A 23,028-nucleotide genomic window follows, 5' to 3' on the forward strand; every position below is an offset into this window, starting at 1 on the left:
CATCCAGACATGAAGATTGTTCCATTGGAGCATCAGCTGCACGTATAGCTGTACCCTCTCCCCAGTACTATCAGAGGCTGGTGGTTACATCTCTAAACGTGGATGCAGCCAGATGATGGACAAGGCAAGAATGCTCAGAAACAAAAAATACCAGGCTGAAAAGCCACAGTTTCCTGATGCATACAAACAAGCTAGAACTGACTGAGAATTTTCTGACAAACTTTGTCTCCACAGTTAGAAGCGTTATTTAGAAAAAATGAAAACTTTCTTCAAAAATGTACCTACATCAACTACAGCACAGTAAGAACAAAATCAGGTCGTGTGTGTGTGTGTGTGTGTAAAGGTTCATTAAGACATAAGAGAAGGAAAATACATAACCTTGAAGCTTCTATATGATTCATATAAAGAACTAATTAAGGTGTTGGCCATGATGGGCTAACTAGTCAACTCGGTTGACACTCAACCTAGTTAAGGATTTTTGTTTTTTTCCTCTGACCTATTAAAGTGCCTATATCTTTCTTTGGATCTGATTCGCTTCCTACTTAAACTTTTACATGTCAATCCAAAATTCACTAATGTCCATAGCAGTTATTGTTTACTTGGCATTTGAGGACACCCTATGTATAATTATGCTGTAATTAGGTTTGTTTTATTTAATTAACTTCATTTGATTTAAGTTTATGACTGTGTTGCCAGAGAAAACTGGAGACTGGTTCTAGAGACCCAACAATTCTTCTGCATTACTATGTCCTCCTCTGCCAAATGTAAGGAAGAATTCCTTTGATTTAACAGAAATTGTAACCTTATAATGACACATTATGACTATTAATAGTTAAAATAGGTGGAAAATTTAAAACATTTTCGGTTGAAAAATGTAATATGTCATTAATTTCAAAATTAAAAATTCTGGAACAGCTCCAGCAATGCCATTGTCTCTCAGATTTCCTTCATGCTCTACAGCCAAAGTTCTTGCTTTTCGTAAGTAAAGTTACATTTTACTTAGTGATGTTTTATAACTGTTTAAGGTGAAGATTATCCTAGTGTCACTCATGTACATCTATTTAATGCACTCGCCTCACTTTTTAAATCAATAATGTTATCCTGACTGCACATTTACTCTTGTGCAAAAATGAGAAAGTAGAAAAATGTATCAGCATAGACACATACTCCCAGTTTGGGTGACAGTGAGGATACCAATCATCACTGTCTTAACCAGCATCAACTGCTGCAAAAGGTCTGTGATATTTAGCACCATTCAAACTGCAGAGGGCATCTTAGATATCCATAAAATACGGAACAGGCTATGCATGTTTATCCTCTCCACAGCACAGGAGTGTGAGAGCAAGCAGACATTGAAGCAAGTAAGTTTACACAGCTCAAAGTGAGCTACATGCACTTCCTAGCACAGGTGTCTCTGTTTACCACCTCTGTCTTTGAGACTAAAATGTGCAGAATCTGGCTTACTTCTAGAGATTTTGATGGTGAATGTGCCTGCACAGTGGGCACTTTGTGTGACAATTTCAGGAAAGTAGGCTGACCTGACAGGGGAAAAAACTAATGGTCGGATAAATGCAAAATAGATAATAAATCTATTTGATACAAAAACAGAAGCTAGGCATGTCACCTTGTATAAACTGACCCAAGTCAGTGGAAATAAGAATCACAGAACCATAGAATATCCTGAGTTGGAAGGGACCCACAAGGATCATAGAGTCTAACTCCTGGGTCCCCAAAGGACCACACAAAAATCAGACCCTACGTCTGAGAGCGTTGTCCAAACACTCCTTGAACTCTGCCAGGCTCGGTACCGTGCCCACATCCCTGGGCAGCCTGTCCCAGTGCCCGACCACCCTCTGGGTGCAGAACCTTTCCCTAACCCCCAGCCTGACCCTCCCCTGTCCCAGCTCCACGCCGTCCCCTCGGGTCCTGTCGCTGTCCCCAGAGAGCAGAGCTCAGCGCCTGCCCCTCCGCTCCCCTCGTGAGGGAGCTGCAGGCCGCCATGAGGCCTCCCCTCAGCCTGCTCTGCTCTGGGCTGAACAAACCCAGGGCCTCAGCTGCTCCTGATATGTCTTCCCCTCTAGACCCTTCACCAGCTTCATAGCCCTCCTTTGGACACTCTCTAACAGCTTTATATCCTTTTTTTAATGTTGTGTCCAAACCTGCACACAGTGCTTGAGGTGAGGCCACACCAGCACAGAGCAGAGCGGAACAATCCCTTCCTCCAGCCATGTGGCAGTGCTGTGCCTGATGCAGGATAACAATTTGCATGCGCTGAGAGCCTGACACTAGAAGTTTTAAGTGATTCAGAGCAGGAAATATAGTTCCCTCAATAATCTGCCCTGCCACAGTTAAATTGTTCAGGATAAAATAAGGGGAAAACGTTCTCATCTTTTACAGAGTAAATCTACCGTAACCATTTTGCAACAGAAACTGCTGCTAATAACAGGTGACTTTATAACAAAGGTTTTTGCTGCCTTTATATGGACAGTATATTCAGCTAGATAATCTGATTACCATGGCAATTCCTATGCCCTGTAAGATACACCAGCTATTAAAAGTAGTATAAAAATACACAGCAGATCTATCATGAGACTGGAGGGCATTACAGCATAAGGCTGATGATGGCTACTGGTAGCACAACATTCATTTTTGAGGGTTCTCTTGGTAATGAATCTTAAAAACATCATTCTTTTACTTTTTTTTTTTTCCTCAAGAACAGATCATCAGTGTTTTTTTAATTGGCATGAGAGACCATGGCTGATAAACAATAGTTCTTAACTGGTCTTAACTGGTTGCACTGGCTTTGGTGATTCTGTAGTTTGTTATGTTTAACAGTGGTCTTTTTCTCAATTTATATTTGAAGCTGTTGTTTATGTATCTGTTTACACTGTGTCATCTTTGTTATTCTTTATATAAAAGCCTTTTTAAATTCCAAGAGCCAATAGAAAAAGCATATGGAGAAGAAACCATGAAGAGGCCCATGGTGGAGCAAGCTGTCCCCCCTGCAGCCCGTGGGTCCTTCAGTGGAGCAGATCTCGAGGAGCCCATGGTAAAGCAGTCTCTCCCCGACTGACCATGGGGGAGCAGCAGAGAGAAACCGCTGTGACCTGGCGACAGCTCTCGTTCCCCATTCCACTGCACTGCTTGGTGTGGGAGAGGAGACAGAAACATAGGGAATGAAGCTGAGCCTGGGAAGAAGGATGGGGGGATGATGGGTTTAGTTTTGTTTCTCACTATCCTACTCTGTAAATAAACTGATCTTCCCCAAGTCAAGTCTGTTTTGCCTATGGTGGTAACTGGTGAGCAATCTCCACGTCCTATCTCAACCTATGATTTTTTTCATTGTATTTTCTCCCTGTGCTGTGGAGAAGGGGGAGAGACGGAGTAGCCGAGTGGGCACCTGGCAGCCAGCAGAGCCCAACCCACCGCACTGTGTAACCATAACTGCACCTGGCTAGGACCAGAGCTTACTGCTGCAGAGCCATGTCTTCGGGAACTGAGTAAACAGAGAATTCAATTTAAATTAAATAACTTTCTGGTGAAGTCAATGGCGTTGAGTTATAATAGGAGCCATCAGCTCAACGAGTGTATCTTAAGAAATTCTGTGAACATCAGCTTCAGAAAAAAAGAAAAAAAAAAACAACTTGGAAATGAAAGCAAAGTTTTCTGATTTACTTATGCTTTTCAAGACCAAAAAAAAAAAAAAAAAAGAAAGACTTTGAAGCCCCCCCCAGCCCCTGTTAGCCGGGTGCCCCACCGCGCGCCCCCCCCCCCGCCCGCCGCCCCGTTTTACCTCCCCGCCCGCCCCGTGCCGGGGAGCGGGACGTGCGATGGCGCCCACGGCCCCGCCGTTGCCACGGCAACGGGTCAACACATGCAAAATTCGGCCGGCCCCACGGGCGTCGATTGGCCGGCAGCGTTCTGCGGTCACGGAAAGGGGACGGAGCCTGGCGAGAGGCGGGACCGGCAACGGCGGGACCCGGGGCTCGGCTGAGGCGCGAAGGGCGGCCCCGGCCCCGGCCCCGGCCCCCTGCCAAGACAAAGGGAAAGGGAAAAGGAAAGGGAAGAGGAGGACGTTTTGGTCATTTTGACACCTGTAATTTGTTCCGTGGTAGATTTGCCTGCCAGGGACTGTGTCCACGGCCAGGGACTTCTCTGTCAAACCCCCTGTGACTACAGGAAAAGAGACTGATGGCCTCATCGCAAAGACCAGGGAATGGAGAAGGAAAAAAGCATAGGGAGCTCTAACTCCTACACAAGCACTGCTCTCTTTCAAAAATTCACATCTTTTTGGCCAAAACTGTTTCAATATTTTCCCAAATCTCACTTTTTCAAGCTTCATATTTTCTGTGGAAATTAATTCTACAGAAATGATAAATAATTATGACAACATCCCAGGTTCAAACACTTGCACGGTGTTCTGCTGGCCCTGTGAGTGCTGAGTGCAAGCCTGCTGTGCTTCCTCCATTTTACCCCTTCCTGCATAACAAACCTCAGTTGTTTTTTATTGAAGACCTGAAAAGGCACAACAGGCATAGCTTGTCAGATTCTTGGCAAAATGTCCTGTATTCACCTAAGCAATGGGGATCTATTGCATACAAATTCTAGTACCAGTTTCACACTGAAACTGATGTGCAGGGAATGCACCTAATGAAGAAAACCAGTCAAATGGGTTTTTAAAACATTACTTTATTTGACCAGCTTCCCTGGCAGTTTTATCAAAATCTCTAAATCAGTTTTTGTAGGATATACTAATACCAGGAAAAACACATGGGAAAAAAAAAAAAAAAAGATGTTTTAACCTGGAATACCAGTTCTGTCACCTGAGACAATAAGCTTCTACTTATTTGAAGTTTACAAACCGGTGATGACTACAGGTGACAACTTGTGGTGATTTTGCACCAGCAAGCAGTTCAGCTTAACAATACTGCTTTCTCACTCCCTCTCCTCAACAGGACAGGGGGAGAAAATAAGATGGAATGAGAAAAAATCTCATGAGTTGAGATACGGACAGGGAGATCACTGATTACCATCATGGGCCAAGCAGACAGCATAAGGTGATTAGAAAAATCTGTTACCTGTTACTAACGAGCTAGAGAAGTGAGAAACAAAGAAAACAAACTAAAGACACCTTTCCCCCATCCACCCTCTGCCACCTCCTTCCCCCGTGTGGCACAGGGGAACAGGGAATGGGGGCTGCGTTCAGCCCATTATGCTTCATCTCCACTGCTGCCTCACGGTCCCTCCCTGCCCCTGCTCCCCGTGGGGTCCCTCCCACGGGATGCCGTCCTGCCCGAACTGAGCCTGCGGGGGCTGCCCACAGGCAGCAGCTCTTCAAGAACTGCTCCCACATGGCTCCGTACCATGGGGTCCATCCATCCCCCAGGAGCAAACTGCTCCAGCACGGGTCCCCCACGGGCGGCAGCTCCCCCCAGACCCCCTGCTCCTGCGTGGGCTCCTCTCCATGGGCTGCAGCACCTGGTGGCCAAGAAGGCCAAAGGGATCCTGGCGTGCATTAAAAGAAGCGTGGCTAAGCAGGTCAAGGGAGGTGATCTTCCCCCTCTACTCTGCCCTGGTCAGGCCTCACCTGGAGTACTGTGTCCAGTTCCGGGATCTCCAGTACAAAAAAGACAGGGATCTCCTGGAGAGAGTCCAGCGTAGGGACAAAAAGATCATACGGGGCCTGGAACATCTGCCCTGTGAGAAAAGGCTGAGAGACCTGGGCCTGTTCAGCCTTGAGAAAAGAAGACTGAGGGGGGATCTTATCAATGTTTATAAATACACGAAGTGTGGGAGACAACGGGATACGGCCAACCTCTTTTCAGCGTTTTGTGGGGACAGGACAAGGGGCAATGGCCACAAAATGGAGCCCAGGAAGATCCGCACCAACATGAGAAAGAACTTCTTCACGGTGAGGGTGACGGAGCACTGGAACAGGCTGCCCAGGGAGGCTGTGGAGTCTCCTTCTATGGAGATATTCAAGGCCCGTCTGGATGCCTACCTGGGCAGCCTGCGCTAGGGAACGTGCTTTGGCAGGGGGGTTGGACCCGATGACCTCTTGACGTCCCTTCCAAACCCTACAGTTCTGTGATTCTGTGAAACCAACATGGGTACGGACAGCAGCACTGTCTGCACTGTCAGTAATAGAGAGACTCTTTCAGTAACATTTCTTTATTTTCATAAATTATGCTGCCAGCCGAGGGGTGCCCGCCTAGCGCCGCCGTCGGGGCGGCCTCTTGCGGGGCTGGGGAGAGTCCTGCAGGCTGCTGCTGGCCCTCCTCTTCGGGGCGCGCCGGCGCCCCCCAGGCAAGCAGTCCCTGCCCTGGGCAGAGGGACCTGCTGCCGCCTGCCCTGGCTCCTCAGGTGCCTCCTCCTCTTCTGTGGTGGCAGGGGCACGAGTCCCCCCTGGAGAGGTGGCGTGGCTGTGGGCAGCTGCGGGGCTGTCCTCCTGGCTCCCTGCAGCGTGGGCGTCCTGGCGGTCACGCTGCCGGCGGATCTCTGTGCTGCACAGCTCCACAGCAGCAGTGATGAGCCGCACCACGAAAGGCAGGGTCTGGTTTTTCAGGCAAGGCTGCAGCGCCCGCACCAAGCCCTCCTCGTCGAGCCCGTAGACGCACAGGTAGCCGATCACCGTGCTCAGGCCCGCAGCCACCTCCCACCACTCGGAGCCGGAGATGGTCTCCAGCTCCTGCTGCAGCCACGCAAGCAGGGGCTCGACGTTTTCCGGGTGCTCGCGGAAGAAGGCTGCCCAGACCTCGGGTGGGAAGCCGAGGTCAGGAGCCCTGGGCACCGGCTCCACAGCCTCCTGCTCATCCTGCTCATCCTCAGCCAAGTGCTCTGCAGGCTCTGGGACAGCACACTCCAAGAAATCGTCGGCCGACCTCACCGAGTATTTGATGGTTTTGATTGCCTCCCTGCAGAAGGGGCACCTTGAATTCTTCTTTGCCCACCGCAGGGCACAGCCATAGCAGAGCTGGTGGAGACAGGGGGTCACGCAGGCGACATCGTCCCGACCTTCCCCACAGGCTGGGCAGGTCCAGTCCGATGGCACATCCATGGCCACCGGGCTCTACAGTGGGCTGGGGAGAGCTGAGGTGAAGAAGCTGCTCCCCTACCCTGGCGCTGCAGCTGCCAAAGGATGTCTGAATCTGCACAAGGGAGAGAGGCCAAGGTCACTCACTGTGCCATGGCGAGCAGAGGCAATGCCCCCCTGGCACCTCAGCAGGACCCCCCAGCCCCACGGCTGGGCCGTCCCGTGCCCCCTGTGGGCTGCCCCAGGGCACGTGTCCCCACACAGCTCACCTGCGCTGCTGCGAACGCGTCCCGCGGGGCCCCGGCTGCCTGAGACAGGCAGGGCCGGGGAAACACAGGCAATGACTGTGGGGACGGGCACTGAGAACAGCTGCCGGCGGCCCCACAGCACGGCTCTACCAAATCCTCGCTCGGTGCTCCAAGCCTCGCACAAGCGCTCAGCAGGAGTCAAGCCGCGAGCTAGGCTGACGTGGCCTCTGCTGGCGCCCCAAGATAAGCAGCGAGGGCTGCGAGGTCACAGCCCATCGCTCAGTGATGTCACCATGGGCCATCTGCCCCAACAGGGCCTGTAGCACTTTGCCCCACATATTACAAATACTGTTGGGTTGGGATGGTGTTTTGATGTGTGTTTTTTATTTTTTTTTGCCTTGATTTACCATTAAGTGGGTTGCAAATTGGTTGAACAAGCATGCTAGGAGAGTGGGGATCAGACACAGGACACCTCTTTGTAAGCCAGTAACTAGTAGTGACATAGAAATGAAAGGAATGGATGATACTCCAGAAGGCTGTCTTGTCATCTCTCTGCCCCTGCTCCCCGTGGGGTCCCTCCCACGGGATGCCGTCCTTCCCAAACTGAGCCTGAGGGGGCTGCCCACAGGCAGCAGCTCTTCAAGCACTGCTCCCACACGGCTCCGTACCACGGGGTCCATCCATCCCCCAGGAGCAAACTGCTCCAGCACGGGTCCCCCCCGGGTGGGCAGCAGCTCCCCCCAGACCGCCTGCTCCTGCGTGGGCTCCTCTCCACGGGCTGCAGCTCCGGCCCGGGGCCTGCTCCTGCGGGGGCTCTCCATGGGCCGCAGCCTCCTCCAGGCCACATCCACCTGCTCCACCGGGGGCTCCTCCACGGGCTGCAGCGTGGAGATCTGCTCCGTGTGGGACCCATGGGCTGCAGGGGGACAGCCTGCTCCACCAGGGGCCTCTCCACAGGCCGCAGGGGAACTGCTGCTGCGTGCCTGCAGCACCTCCTGCCCTCCTGCTGCACTGCCCTTGGGGGCTGCAGGGCTGGCTCTCACCCCTTTCTCCCAGCTGCTGTTGCCCAGCACTTCTTTCCCTTCCTTAACTCTGCTCTCCCAGAGACGCCCCCCCCTTTGTCGCTCATGGCTCAGCTCTGGCCAGCAGCAGGTCCCTTTTGGAGCAGGTGGAGCTGGCTCTGCTCTGACATGGGGCAGCTGCTGGGCTCTGCTCACAGAGGCCATCCCTGCAGCCCCAACACCACCAAAACATTGCCATGTAAGTTCAATACACAAATAAATTAATATATGCAATATATTAAATAAATATATATTAATAAAAATATTATAATAATATGTATAATGATATATTGTATATTGATAAAAATAATAATAAACAGGTATGCAATATTGATGTTTTTATTAATTTTATTTACATAATAGCAAATACCCCTAAAGGTTATAGGAGTATCTATAGTTGAACATATAAGTGTTAATTGCAATTACAATTGTATTATGGCATTTGGAGGAAAAGATCTATCATATAAACACAACCCCAAATATGTATATGAATTCTAGTGTATCTGTCATTTTCAGTTGTGTGAACTCTTTGCTTAGGTTGGCTTTGTTGAACAGCTATGGTGTTTTTTTCTTAGTTAAAAACAGTATGGGCACACTCTACTACAATGTAATTTAATTAAAACATGGAAAATCGTACTCTTCAGTTGGTCAGCCTGATAAAATTACAAAATGTGAATTGGAAAAGGTAATTCAATTTTATGACATAAGAATGAGAAAGAAGGTGTCCACCTTATACCCACTGTTAGAGCTGGATCAAAGGATGTCTTTTGCAGAGACAATTCACAATAATTTTTATTATTCCTTTCTGAACATCTCATAACATTCAGAATTAAAATTTGAAATTTTATTGCAGAAAATATTCCAAGTATTTTGACAATAAAAATATTTAGTCTGAGTAATATGAAAAGAGCTTCAATGCAATAAGTTTGAAACAGTTCATTCAGACTTGGCTGAGCCTACAGTTAATTTTATAAATACTGAAAGCTGTTCCAACAGAAAATGCCAAAATAGTTCAAATATTTTTCTCTTAAAAGTTCTTCTAAAATAAAAATAAATCAGTAAATACATATCAGTTTATTTACTGAGCTGGTCATGACATTTATGTTACGTCATATGGCACGATAACAATCAAAACACTTTTGTTATTACAATTTGGTAACTGGTTTTGAAATCCTTCATTTAAATTGGTAAACATTCATTTGGTTACAAGTATTCTAGTGAGCATGAGAGCGTCAGTCAGCATCTGATATTCTGTTATCAGCGTCATTTAGGGTATATTCCTCTCTTTATCTGCCTGAATTTATGTTTTGTGACATGCAGTTGCTAGAAGAGTGACACTCAAGTTACACACAAGAAGAAACTATGTAAATGTCAGGGTATGTTAAACTCTTGAAGAAAATGTGAATTTCCAAGTCTGGTGTGTAACAACATTCTGATATTCTGAATGGCCATTTGTACTGATATTTTAACTGATCTATGCTAATTTCTTATTTTAGTATGGTGCAAATTATTTAACGCTTTTATGTTGCAATATTATGAGATAAATTCCACAACACTAAGATCAGGAACACCTTTAGTTATGTAACTACATATATTTCAAGAATGTTAAATATACTAGAAAAATATCACTGCAGTTAAGGATCTGAAATTCAGGAAATACGAAGATTATTGATGCCTTTTGAGCCATAGATCTTACAGAAAACTTATAATAATAAATAAAATGTATCTTCCATCTTCTACATACCCGTACAAGTGTCTTCAGAAGACAAAAAATATCTGTCTCCATTGCAAGATTTTAGGAGGAACTCATGTTAGTAGTAAACAGGACTGCTGTTTCTATGTCAGGTGTCCAGATATCAGTTCAAATGTCTGGTAGCAGCATGGGAATTATCCATAGTATAAAATTGTGAGGAAAAACAAACAAACAAACAAACTTTTTTTATTCTGTTTAAAAAGCAAAATTACTCTCACATCATTAGAAATAAGGAACAAAATAAATGATGTTTCAATTTAAAAGCCCTAAGAAAAATAAAAAAGAAATCTCATCAACATGTTAGAATATACTTTATATTACAAAAATAATAAAATAAATTGATCTTTGAATTAGTTATTATAGATATAAAATATGCTATTTTTTTAATAAGTGCATTCATGCTAACGATATGTTAAAAATTGGTGAGAGTGTTTCAGCTAAATTCCCATCTGGCATCTTATATATGTATGTATGCTTGTAAATGTTTAACTATTATAAAAACAAAAATGGACAAGCTCGAAAAATGTTTGCTGCATTACATATGCCTTACATATGATACTCAAACATCTAAGCTGCTCAGATTGGAGCTGCACAAATGTGGTTATATTACTTCTGGTATATTATTATTCTTCTACTTATGGTAGCTTGCACATTGGCATGATATAGCCTGTTAGTGCAGCTGACTGGTTCAGGTCTCTGCCACTTTGATTTGCATAGTACTAATATACTTTTAATCTTTTTCATTTTTTTTCAGATTTCTGCCACTTTGAGTTGCATGGTACCAGTATGCTTTTAATCTCTCAGAGTTTTTCCAGTATGCCATTTTTAACCTTTGCTGACTAGATAAAATAGAAATAAATAAATAAATAAAGATAAAAAAAATTTACTTTTACCTGAGGAATAAAAATAGCAGAAGTGACCTGATTTCTAGTGAATATCTTAAGCCAGACTAAATCACACAATGGTCAAAATACTCCCTAGAACAGGCTTTATTATATGAAGTGGTTTAAATTTCATGTATATATGCAGTTAGTGAGAATTTATATGGAGAAGAATGTAGGCTACTTTTTTATTATTATTTATTTTTCTGTATTACTTAATCCTTTATAGTGACAGTGGCTGTAATATCTTCCAAAGAGGGCATCCTGGAACAACAGGAAGGGACACAGAGTAGACATGAGAAAATACAAGAAATAATACAGAAGTTTATCATAGGTTATCCATGTATCTGAGAAATTCCCACAGGGTCTGGGACAAACATCAGTAAAATATTTGTATCCAGGCAAGACAGGAATGGTCCAAATATAATTACTTTGCACAATCTTTTGTAACCATCATTCCAGCTAATAACTCTTTCGCTTCTGTTGCCCTGTTTTCCTTCTTGCAAAACTCTGAGTGGGATCCTATCTGAAAGTCAACTTGGAAGAAGCAGAAGAACAATAAACAAGCTAAGAGTATGAAAATGTCTTAAAAAGCAGCTTGGATGGGGGTGAAGGTGACAGGTCATCATTTGCTAGGACTTCCTTGTTTTTACTGTTTATTAAACCTCATTTCTTCATAGAGAGATAATAAATGAGGGAAGTCCATTTCATCATCCATTATTTTTCACTTTCTTTTACTCACTTTTCTGAAAGTTTAGAAATAATTTTTATATGGCTTTCCCATTACCAATGTTTCTTTTCTGTTGTGTTGCATAATAAGAGTAGGTTCACTGAACGCTTTCTTGTTATAACACACTCAAGTAACTGAAGATTTAAGAATGTGACCTCAGCCCATGGAATCAGTCTAATATGACTCAGTTGCTGTGAAGGAATTAATTAGAAGACTGATATATTTATTTATTTTTGTTACTGCCTTCATAGGTACCATCCTCTAGCTTTACCCTACAAATTAGCATGCAGACACTCCAACAAAGCATACCCTGGAAGCATTCAAAAGGATGTCAGAACAGAATTACCCTCCGGGTTGAGGAACTTTTCGTTCCTGTAAAAGGGAAAGGTTACCCTGAGGCTGAGGGAAATGTGTGCCATGTTTTCATTACCATTTCTAATGGACAGCCAGAAGACAGAAAAGGTTATGTTGCAGCTAAAAACACAGTTCAGACATGTACAACCAAATTTCCCTTCAAAGCTGGAAGTCTTCCCAGTGAGATGGATATGGCTGCAGCTGAAGCAACAATAATTTTGTATGCAGTGAAATACTGCCACACATTCCAAGGCTGGACTACTCTGAGCAAATTACAGTGTTAATGACATTTCATTATGTGACCACCTGAAAACACCTACATTTTTTTCCCTAAAGACTTTATTGCCTCACAATTATGCTTCTACAACACCTCTGGCAACTTTGTACGCTGCCATGGTATTACCCCTCAGTAACAGAGATTGGTAGGAGAAATATCAAATAATTTCTATTACCACCATTAATAAGAGAACGAGAAGTTCTGAGATTGCTTTTTGAAACTCCAAAAAGTAATAAGGGTGTGGAGAGGATTCTAGTGTTTGGCTAGAGAAAGAACAGACCCAGTATTTAGAAGAAGCAATAGAAGAATAAATCATAGCATGAAGACCATGAGATGATGAACTTCCTGGAAAAATAACTTAAACAAAGAAAAATTTTAGTTAACCCTTTATTTTTTTTTGTCTTGGCAAAAAGACGAAATCATTAGTTACGAGAGACATCTATGCGTAACTTTCCTGTGAATGAGTGTCCACTGCCTTAGCCTTCAGTCCAGAGGCTAAACTCACTCCACCACAATGGGGCAATTTTTATTGCCCTGGAAACTCTTGAGTTTATGCTCCCTCTTCAGGGCTGCTGCTGCAGTGCATGGTAGCACGTCTACTGGCCTGCCTTCCCAGAAAGCAGCCCGAGAGTCATCACTCCTCGCACACCAGAGCTCTCTGCTGCGAGTTTCCTCCCCAGGCTGCCAAGAACATCAGATGAATTGGATTTGCAGAGACCAGAACTCCTCGGCCTCCAGCTCCGGGCAGCCCAGTGCTCCTCCATACAGACTATACATTTCTTCCAGCTCCCTCGGAGTGGCTGACTCATTGCAGCCCCGCGCAGTCTGCCATTTCACTCTCTCTTGTTTCTCCTTACGTCCCACATAGCCAGCCGCTGCTGCCAAAAGCTGTCCCGAGAGCTGGCACCACCTTGTCGGCAGAGCAGCCTGCTCTGCCCCGCTATCTTACTGCTGCTGTTGTGATAAAACACGAACAGGAGCCTGTCGAGGAGCCTGTGCCCCTGGTCTGCTAGCATCGATGCAAACTGGAACAGCGATACGTCGACTGCAGGAGGCACAGCTACACACAGCATATTTGAGAATGAGGCAATTTCTCAGGAACAGATGTTCACCCTTTCAGTCACTCGTATTACTGCAGCCTTGACAAAGGATGTGCTTTCTTTCACACATCTTTTATACCTTGCACACATCCTTCACTTGATAAGCATCTTTCACATGAAAAAAACTAATAGGTAATGAGCAACTCCAATAAAGCAGAAAAAGCTTAGCAAAACAAAATGACAGAAAACAAAGAGGCAGGAGCTGCATACACTTGAGTTAAATGTAAAACCAACAGATTTAAAGCAGCAAGGAATAAACTACCAGAGGACAAACTGCTAAATGATACATTTATTTTGTCATGCCCTCAAGTGTTCAAATCAAACCCACCTGACTTTGGAAAAGACAAGCTTTAGACCTGCTACAATATTAGCTGGATGAAATACTATGGCCCACGTTACACAGTAGGTCAAACTAACAATCTGTTGATCCTTCTGGCTCCAAATTCTATGAGTCATGTAATTCTTCCTAAGTGGTCCTCTCAGGGATATAAGCCTCACTGACTTAACACCCCTACCATCTCTATTTGCAGTTGCAAGTTATTATTATTTTTTAACCTACCAGCCTCTCATTTCTAGTTCCTACACAGTGTACCCCCAGAATGGGTCTCAGAGTGGGATCGCTACAAATGATTCCCCATACTTCACCTTTTTCTGTCCATTAATTGCACTGGAAAATAAATAAGACAGAAGTAATGTCACCTAGAAGGACTGGCTTTCAGTTCTTCCTTAAAAGTCAAACTTAACCAAGAAACAGAATTTCTCTCAGTTGAAATGACAATAGTTGCACTTAGACCAGCTTTTATCTAATACTTCTCAGCCAAGATGTCACTAAAATAACAGCTGCATATTCTAAATGTGACATGGGATCTAAAATTGCCGTGCACTCAACCAAGCAGTGAAGAAAGTCGTAGATTCTCCAGTCGTTAGATAGGTCTGAAAACACTCGAAGGCCTGCAATGTGCAGTCTGTCGAGATCAGAGTAAACATATGCCAAACAAGTAAAACATCCGTGAAGGCCCTTCCTGAGAACACCGAAGTATTCTCCAAGAGCCAAATCAAAGTCATGGTCTGAGAAACAGAGAGCAGCCACTCTGCAAGGTCCGCAGCCCCTCTGCATTATAATAAGTGTAAGTGTCTGCCTCCTTCACTGTCACATCTGCCACTCTTCTGCCTGCTTTCTATGTTGTTTTCCACATTGGAGTCATTTCTCGTCTCATACATTTTCTATATCATTTTTCCATTTACAGTCTTTATATCCTCCTACAGCTTGACTTCTCTAATGCTATTTTCTTCTCCTGTGGCAAATCTGCCAGTGCCAGCTATCTTCTTCATCCTCTTTTCTCTTTCTCCCCCAGTTTGCTTTCCCTCCCATCACTTTTCAGCATGCTCTCCCTTTTGTCTTCACTGCCCAGCTGTACCAACTGAGCGTATTCTGTCATGAACACTTGTGTAACTCCACTCTCCCTTCTCAGCCACACATCTATTACACTCATATGTTCACTATTCCTCAGTGTCTGTACTAACCATCCATCTTTGTCAGGGATACTCCGTGTTTCTAGGTGCCTGTTTTCTTGGGGTACATACCCATTTATTATGTGACTAATCTGTAACTGGAAACACTCTGTTGAACTCCTAATTCACCCCCCCCTCCAAAAAAAAAAATAAATCCAGGTCTTCTTCAGCATTTTTGCTACTTCCTCCCAAGTCATTCTTATAGTTTTGCATCCCACTATTTTTTTTTTTTTTTTTTTCCTGGCAGGACAGTAACCCAGTAACAATTTCCTCTTCATAGGATCTGACCCACTTACCAGTTTTTGAGTTTCTTAGCCTCTTTGATTTCAGGGTACCAAGAGTTTTCTCCTCAGTCATCTTCCAGATTTCTGTCAGCCTCTCCAGGTATCACCAAGGCACACAACTTCTCAATTATTTTCCACCCTTTTCTGCTGCGCCCCATTTCTTTGTTGCAGCCAGAACAGGAGAAGTGGGGAACATGAGGGACCTGGCTGAGCAGTGGGAGGGGAGCTGCAAAGAAATGAGGTCAGGGCAGTAGGACAGTGTTACAGAGAAGGTGGGGGCCATAGAGATACTACAGGAGAAATGAGAGGGTCTGCAGGGGAATAAAAGGGGCCACAAAAGGTTTCTGAAAATCAAACGGTTGGATGAAATTAAGGGGCATACCACTTCCCTGTGGGAGAGAAAGCCCTATTAATCTTCTTGCTAGAAGTGGATTTAAAGGTATAACGATGGAGGACAATTAAGTTAATATTTTACCCGTTTTTCTCCTGTGAAGCTGATTCCCTCTCAGTTACCTTGCATATTCATTTTCCTATATTCGCCTCAGCCCTTCATCTGCACATTAAGCTAGGCAGTTCACTTCACATTCCCTAAGCTCCGAGGATTTCCTCGGCCCTTCCAAGTCCTGTATGATGCAAGCATGCCAGACAGACATTTAGCCCTTGAGTGTACTTATGTGGCCTCTTGTTTTCCCCTTGTGTGGCTCTGAAGGGTTACGAAAATAAGAGGCCAAACAAATTCATGCCAGCAGTAATTCCAGCCCCACCCTGCCGAATGGGCAGACACCACATGGCCCAAGGAACAGCCAAATTTCATGATTACATTTAAATAAATGTTGACGGTTGAGAAGACTGCTCTGTTTCTCTCAGATTTTCTCTCCCCTCATGCTCCTTCACGGCAGGGGGCTATCAGCACCTTGGCTAACTTGGCTGTAGCATGACACAGGGAGACTTCGCTCTGTAGGAACAAAAAGTTCCTTTAAAAGATTGAAAATACCCACGTAACAAAGGAGTATTAGTAAACAGGATTTCAGCCAGCACCACAATACTTGATGATTTTGGGGGCTAAGAAAAGGCATAGATGAGGTGGGAAGAACCAGCTGTTTTTCCAAGTATTTTATGTTCAGTGTTTGCCAAGACCTGCAGGAGGGAGACACAAACAGTAATATTAATAAGAAAAAATAAAGGATTTTGAGCAGCATTTCACTTAATTTTAACAGGGGGCAGGGGCAGTGGGTGTATTTTGTTTGTTTGCTCTGCTTTCTTTCTGGACTTGGCTGCATGAACCTGTAGACACTCCATGAAAGAGTTTATAGTTGCCTTTTGCTGAAACATTCATAAGCTATATGGACACCACATTTCTGTGTCTTTTTATCCTTTTTTTTTTTCTCATCCTTAATTATACAGTAGATGTCTATGCCATGCTCCTGTTTGTACATGGGCAGTACTTTTTAGGTATTACCAGAATTAGAAACTTCTCTAAGCCATTAGAAGAGTGGAATTTTTGGTACCTGTTTTGGAAAGGGAGATAGTGCCTGTAAATGAAACCTTTTTCTTATAAGACATACAGTCAGGGAAAATGCAAGACTATGGTCAATCCTGTTGTTTTCTGAGAACTAAGAACATGAGTTGTTTGCTCACCATTTCATTTTGTGCTCTGTGATTTGAATGAAGAATGCTGTCAATACAGATTAAACAGAACGTGAGTTATTTTTAAAGAAAGTTTCATGGTCAAATAATTTAGGAAGATTTATTCTACATTGTTGGGAATTTCAGCTGAAAAGTTTGCAAATCATATCTCCCTGGTTTTATTATCTTTATGGCAAATGCTGCATTTGTTTATTTTGTTTTATTATGTTACTAAAGAAACTTGCAGTGTAACTCAGATCACATTGTAAGTCATTACTATTACTTCATTTTCAAGTTGCTTGCATTACAAAGAACAAAAACATTAACAACCACCTTGTAATAGGTAGCTGCCAACTGTAAAAAGCCTATGACTCATTTACATTTTCAACTTTACTGTTTTTTAGAGGTGAGAATGGGTCTCGTGTTCTTACTGGATTGGCATCAGTTATACTTTAAGTACAATACCATCACAGAAACTTACAAATCTATAAATAAAACAGGGAAGTTACTTGACTGCTCAAGGCTATGTAGAAGTTTGCTACCTTGGGGTGTACAGTCAAGGTAGATTACTTTTTTCTTCCTTTCATCTCTTTCTTTTTCTTTTTCTTTTTCTTTTTCTTTTTCTTTTTCTTTTTCTTTTTCTTTTTCTTTTTCTTTTTCTTTTTCTTTTTCTTTTTCTTTTTCTTTTTCTTTTTCTTTTTCTTTTTCTTTTTCTTTTTCTTTTTCTTTTTCTTTTTTTTCTTTTTCTTCTTTTTCTTTTTCTTTTTCTTTTTTCTTTTTCTTTTTCTTTTTCTTTTTCTTTTTCTTTTTCTTTTTCTTTTTCTTTTTCTTTTTCTTTTTCTTTTTCTTTTTCTTTTTCTTTTTCTTTTTCTTTTTCTTTTTCTTTTTCTTTTTCTTTTTCTTTTTCTTTTTCTTTTTCTTTTTCTTTTTTTCTTTTTCTTTTTCTTTTTCTTTTTCTTTTTCTTTTTCTTTTTCTTTTTCTTTTTCTTTTTCTTTTTCTTTTTCTTTTTCTTTTTCCTTTTCTCATCTTCTCCTATCATTCTCTCAGCTGCTTCTCTTTGAGCAGGGACTGCCAGCAGTAGACTCACACAGCTTTGCCTTCAAGATGCTTGATGTGTTTGTAAAAGGTGAAAATGGAGCACCAACACTGTATGAAGGTTTCATGGACAATACAATGCTGTTTGTCTTCCATAACCCTCCTTTCAGTTGGTAAGCCGGCAAGCATGAATAAACCAAATGGCATGAGCAAAACTCATTTCTCCGTGTACTCTTCATATGGCTATCTGTGAGTGGTGGATCTGTACAGTTGAACAACCAAGCCATTGAAGAAGAGGCAGTGAAGCTGGCTCTGCAGGAACCTATCCAGGCTTCTTGAGTTACTGTACTGGGACAAAATTCAGGGGTGGCACAGCAGTTTTTACACAGCATATAGCCTAGACTTGGACTAGGATTATCGCAGTAGAGAGCCAGACCTATCGTGTCAGCACCACACATGCTGAACCAGCACTGCAGAACCCTCTGAAGGTGAGTCCAAGGGGCTCTTCTTTGCCCGCAGGAGGCCAGCAGCTTTAATGCACTTGTGTTCATGCCATATCAAGTGTGATCTGGCTCCTGCTGTGCTGCAGAGCACTCCGGATTCCTAGAAAGCTTACCAGCTCTGTTGCAATGTGGTGCTCTCAGAGAGCCAGCTCAGGTTGGGCGCTGTGTCTGAATGAGTAAGTCCCCCTCCCGTGTGGAGCCTCAGGAGGGTGCAGTGCAGAGATACTCCTGGGTCTGGCCAGTCTTGTGAGAACTGGTTCCATGGCTGCTCCCACTACTTGCATCATCCATGTTGCTCTGTTTTTGGGAAAGTGCTTGCTTCTTTCCGTCAGATAATGGAGAATTGACCATAATTATTTTTGGCTGGTGCAGCACTGCTATGAACTATTTCAAAGTGGTGTAATACAGAACAGTCTCATGCCAGCGTAGAGGTTCCTTTGTTCTGAAGAAAATGGTGTTACTGAAGGTCAGACAAAGGGATCAGAAACCTCAATTACAATCCTCTCAGCCTGACACAGAGCAAGGGGCTGTACCACTGCTACCTCCCTGTCAAATCAGAGTCCTAACCACAGGAGTGGCAAGTTCAAAGAAGGGCCTCTGTTTACCCACATTTATCTACTTTGCTCAAAACACATCAACCGCTACTGAGACAGAAAGACTTTCCAACCTGGTGATGAGAATAACTGGCTTGCGGAACAAGGCAGTGTCAGGCCAAGGGGCTGAGAGCAGATCCATCTCAGTACTAGCCCGGTGAATGAGGAGCTCTTCGGACGTTTCAAACCACAGCTCTTGTGATTTTAGGGGAGTGTCAGACCTGCATTGTTCATATCACTGTTCCAGACACTTCACTTGGTGGTTTCACCACCATCAGTACCCACTTTCTCAAAAGGATCTGAAATGCATGCATGATTTCTTTCCTGGAGGAAATTTTATATGACTATGAAAAAGAAGACAGCAAGAAAAAAGAAACAAACAAACAGAAGATCACTAAATGGATCTGAACACTATATTAATTTTTACTTATTTTGTTCAACAAAAGGTAGAAACATTTATTCACAATATAATCAATGTTTAAATCACATGTGATTTTGCCTGAGCAGCTCTTTTTTTTTTTTACCCTACCACTCTTTTCATAAGCTTACTTATAATAACTTTTGCAGTTGCTGCTACTACTGCACAGGCCTCCGTTTATGTTACATGCTAAAATGAAGAGAAATTACTTTAGTTCATTTTGTGAACAAAGGCAAAAAAGCATCCTTTTCAAAGTCAAACCACTGGTACTAGGTGCTCTGGAGTAGTTCTGTTTTAAAAGAATGTCACAAAAAATGTGAAACCTTCTACATTGGCATAACATGAGAAGACCCAACAGAAATCAAAATGCCAGAGAGCTGGAATTTGCATGCAGTACTGAATGGGAAGGGAGAAAGGGGAAGGACAGCACACATTCCTACTCAAGAACGAAAAACCTGATTGTGACTCAGATGGGAGAATTTTTCCAAGAACAGTTCATCCTAGTGAAACTAAGATACTTGGATAATGCTGCCAAGGTCATTGACATTTTTGTTTATCTGTTTCTTAAAGGGATATTACAAAGTTAAATATTGTGGGCCATGTCCTCCACTGCAGAAACTGCTGCAGATCCAGTGTAGCTACTGGAGGCACTTAACACCATCAAGGGTCTCACTCTAAGGAGTTTTGTATTTGCTTGCTTGGTTGTTTTATTTGTTTGTGTGTGTGTGTGTGTTACTGGTAAAATATTAGAGCTTTGTATCATCTCCAGTTTTCATAACCTTTTCAAGGTTGATTTCTATAAGTCCAGCTGTTGCGCTTTCTGGCTTTCATATATGTATTGTTATAATTGCAGGGTTGGAAACAGAATTAGTGAAATACACACACACAAAAAAAAAAAAACTTGCTTGAAACCAAAAACAGTGCAATGAAAGTGTTGTTTTATTGTCAAAAGCAACACTGGGCCACAATTTCTGCCACATTCTTTCTCCTTCCTCCTCCCATTTGTAATCTACTCTTGTTAAATGACTGCCGCTTTTTCTCCTTTTGCGTACCCCCTGAGACACAGCAACTGTCTAAAGCTTAAAGATAAAACCTAGCATTTGTTCACTGTTGACTTTATATAAGGCCTAAACACCCTACAGAATAAGCTGCACAAAACTATCTTCATTGCCTTCATAAAAAATATACAAACAAACAAAATTAGATTTTCAAAAAAAGCAGGGATTCTCACAGATTCAGATGGCTGGGGTTGTAAGAAGAGTATTATCTCTGACGAGAATTCTCTGCCCATACTGTTGGTCTCTATTCGTACACCTGAACTTTAAGCTCAGCACGGCAAGTTTTCCCTCTGCTCCGACCAGGACATATAGGGATCTGTTCCTCAGTTAGCAGTCTCTGATGATAGTGCTGTGCTGACATTAGTAAAATATTAAATGCCTATTGATAAGGAGTAACCTCCTGTGCAGTTGTCTGCCTGACTAAATCCATGAAGCTTGAAGCCATCTGTGTGCATCACAAGTTCTCTGGAAGCACCATCCACCAAAGTATCATGGGGGAACCATGTGCAGTGCAACTACCGAGAGTTTTATTTACAGTCATGATTAATATTACTAGCAGGTCCACAGAGTAAAATTGATTATACTCACTATCTTTGCGTTATTTATTCTCCAGAATGCAGAATGATAGCTCCTGACAATACTACACAGGAAAACCTTTCTGTAGGCTATCATTGCCACATCATATTCTCATCAAGAACAGGGTTCAGTTTTCCTCAACCACATAAAGACAGTCAGTCAGAAGACACAGTCATTTTATGCCTGACTTCACTATTGCTTAATAAAACATTTTCCTGTTTTGGAAAACACTTGGATATTCAAAGTTCAATGTGAGAACCTAGTGGTTCCTTCAAGTAGCCTCACTCTCAAATACAGCTTAAGGGAAAAGTATACTGAATGTCTAATAATGAGCAAATTTAAAAAACAGCAACTAATCACATGGGAAACCACATATTTCTCTGCATGTTGTTTTGTAGGCAAGATTTTTTGCTACAGAACAATTATTATACCAAAATGTTCATTATTAAGAGGGAGATGTCTTTTATGGCTAAACATTCTCCTTAACAAAATTACACATTATACACAAAATACAAACTTGATCAGACAGCTCTGTAGACAAACTGAATATCTCTGAAAACATTCAATAAAGTCTTCTCCAGATTTATTAGGGGATCATGTCCAATAGCGGTCAATTTTTGCTGTTCCCCTCAGAAACCGCTTACTGCAAGTTTTACTGTATTTCTTCCCCTCCTGGTATTGACTTATAATAAAAGGAAAACATTTTTCCCTGTTTAGAGCATTTTCCAAAATTACATCAGTATCCATCCACTTCAAACAATTTCTAAAAATGGCCTTGTCCAGCTGGGTAAACAAAAAGATTTTACATATATTTCATTGAGCATTTATTTATTTGGTGAGAGATTAAGGCAACACTTCTTGCCAAAAACCATGAGTACTCAGATGAAGAATTATTTACATTTTTAAACTGACATCTAGGTGCAGAATGTCTATCACGGCAGAAATAAAGAAAAACATAATGAATTTGCAACCTCACATGAAGACAGGGCATTAGTATGCAACATCATTTAATTAACTTGTACAGGAGCCCTAAGGCAACGTAACTCTGAAATGTTAAATACTGATAGGACAGAAAGATAAACTGTTCATGCTGATACACCTGTCACAGTGAGAAAGACGAGAGGTGTAATATATCTTATCTTGCTCAATTTTTCAACAGATTGAACTCAGATCTTTACCAAAGTTGATTAACAGATTTGATTAACTCAGTGCACAACTATTCCCAAACACGTAGCAACACAGCCAGCCAGCCTAGTGCCTCCTAAGAGAAAATTATTTTCATAACCAGCAGTTGAGGGTATGAACTTTGTGTACACAAAGAATAAAGCTTTAAACATAGACTCTGTGACTTTTTTTTTTTAATTAAAAACATAAAATCCTACATATCAAATCCAATATGAACTGCTGCTTTTTCTTTGGTGCTTTAAGTAGATTTTGTTTAAAGCTACACTGGATTTTGACTGACTTCATTTAGCAGCTGAGGAATTGTAACCCTGCTCCTGAGGAGATGGGACTGAAGTGGCAGGGTGGGCATAGGAAGAGTGCCTTTGTTTATGGATTACTCTCAACTGTTCAAGCTCCTTATCTTTTTTTTTTCTTTAGCAGACATAAAGACAGATAAGTTGACAAAACAGAGGAAAGGCCTCATTTGAATTGTTACATAGACCTGAAATCCTCATCAAACCAAATCCAGTTTTCACTTATATTATTCTGATCTCAGCGGAGTCAAATTTTCTTGCAATGTTCTGGTATTCACTAGGGAAAATTGACAAGAATGGAAACCTTCCTGAACTGATTTTTAAAGGCACTGACAAGGGATAGGTATTCAAGGATCATCTCCTCCAAACTCAAGAGAGGTACATTCCAATCAGTAGGAAATCAGGCAAAAATGTCAGGAGCTCCTAGCCAAACTTAAACACAAAAGTGGAGCATACAGAGGGTGGAAGTAAGGATGCATGACCTGGAAAGAAAACAGAGACATTGTC

At 42.7% G+C, this 23,028-nt stretch overlaps 2 protein-coding genes across 5 annotated transcripts in view; both read right to left on the bottom strand.

Annotated features, from left to right (window-relative positions):
- Positions 1–5,510, bottom strand: part of ZNF475 (zinc finger protein 475) — a 58,024-nt gene extending 52,514 nt beyond the window's left edge. For 2 of the 4 annotated variants that reach the window (XM_080573571.1, XM_080573569.1), the window contains exon 1: positions 3,794–3,872. Coding sequence is in view for 1 of the 4 variants with exons in the window: in XM_080573572.1 (XP_080429698.1) it covers positions 3,794–4,342 (549 nt within the window). In the remaining 3 variants the exon portion in view is untranslated. Of the gene's footprint in view, positions 1–3,793 lie in introns of all 4 variants that reach the window. The other 2 variants (XM_080573572.1, XM_080573570.1) reach the window with 2 other exon arrangements.
- A 6,956-nt stretch (positions 5,511–12,466) lies between these two features.
- LOC308185808 (uncharacterized protein) lies at positions 12,467–18,353 on the bottom strand (the record flags this gene model as incomplete). The annotated part of the gene is made up of 3 exons (XM_080574370.1): positions 12,467–16,370; positions 17,341–17,876; positions 18,240–18,353. The coding sequence occupies 3 exons, from the start codon at positions 18,351–18,353 to the stop codon at positions 16,124–16,126; spliced, it is 897 nt and encodes a 298-aa protein (XP_080430496.1). The 3' UTR covers positions 12,467–16,123.
- Between the last annotated feature and the right edge of the window lie 4,675 nt (positions 18,354–23,028).

The sequence above is a fragment of the Anser brachyrhynchus genome (genome assembly GCF_964034855.1).
Source record: "Anser brachyrhynchus genome assembly, chromosome: Z".
Lineage (NCBI taxonomy): Eukaryota > Metazoa > Chordata > Aves > Anseriformes > Anatidae > Anser > Anser brachyrhynchus.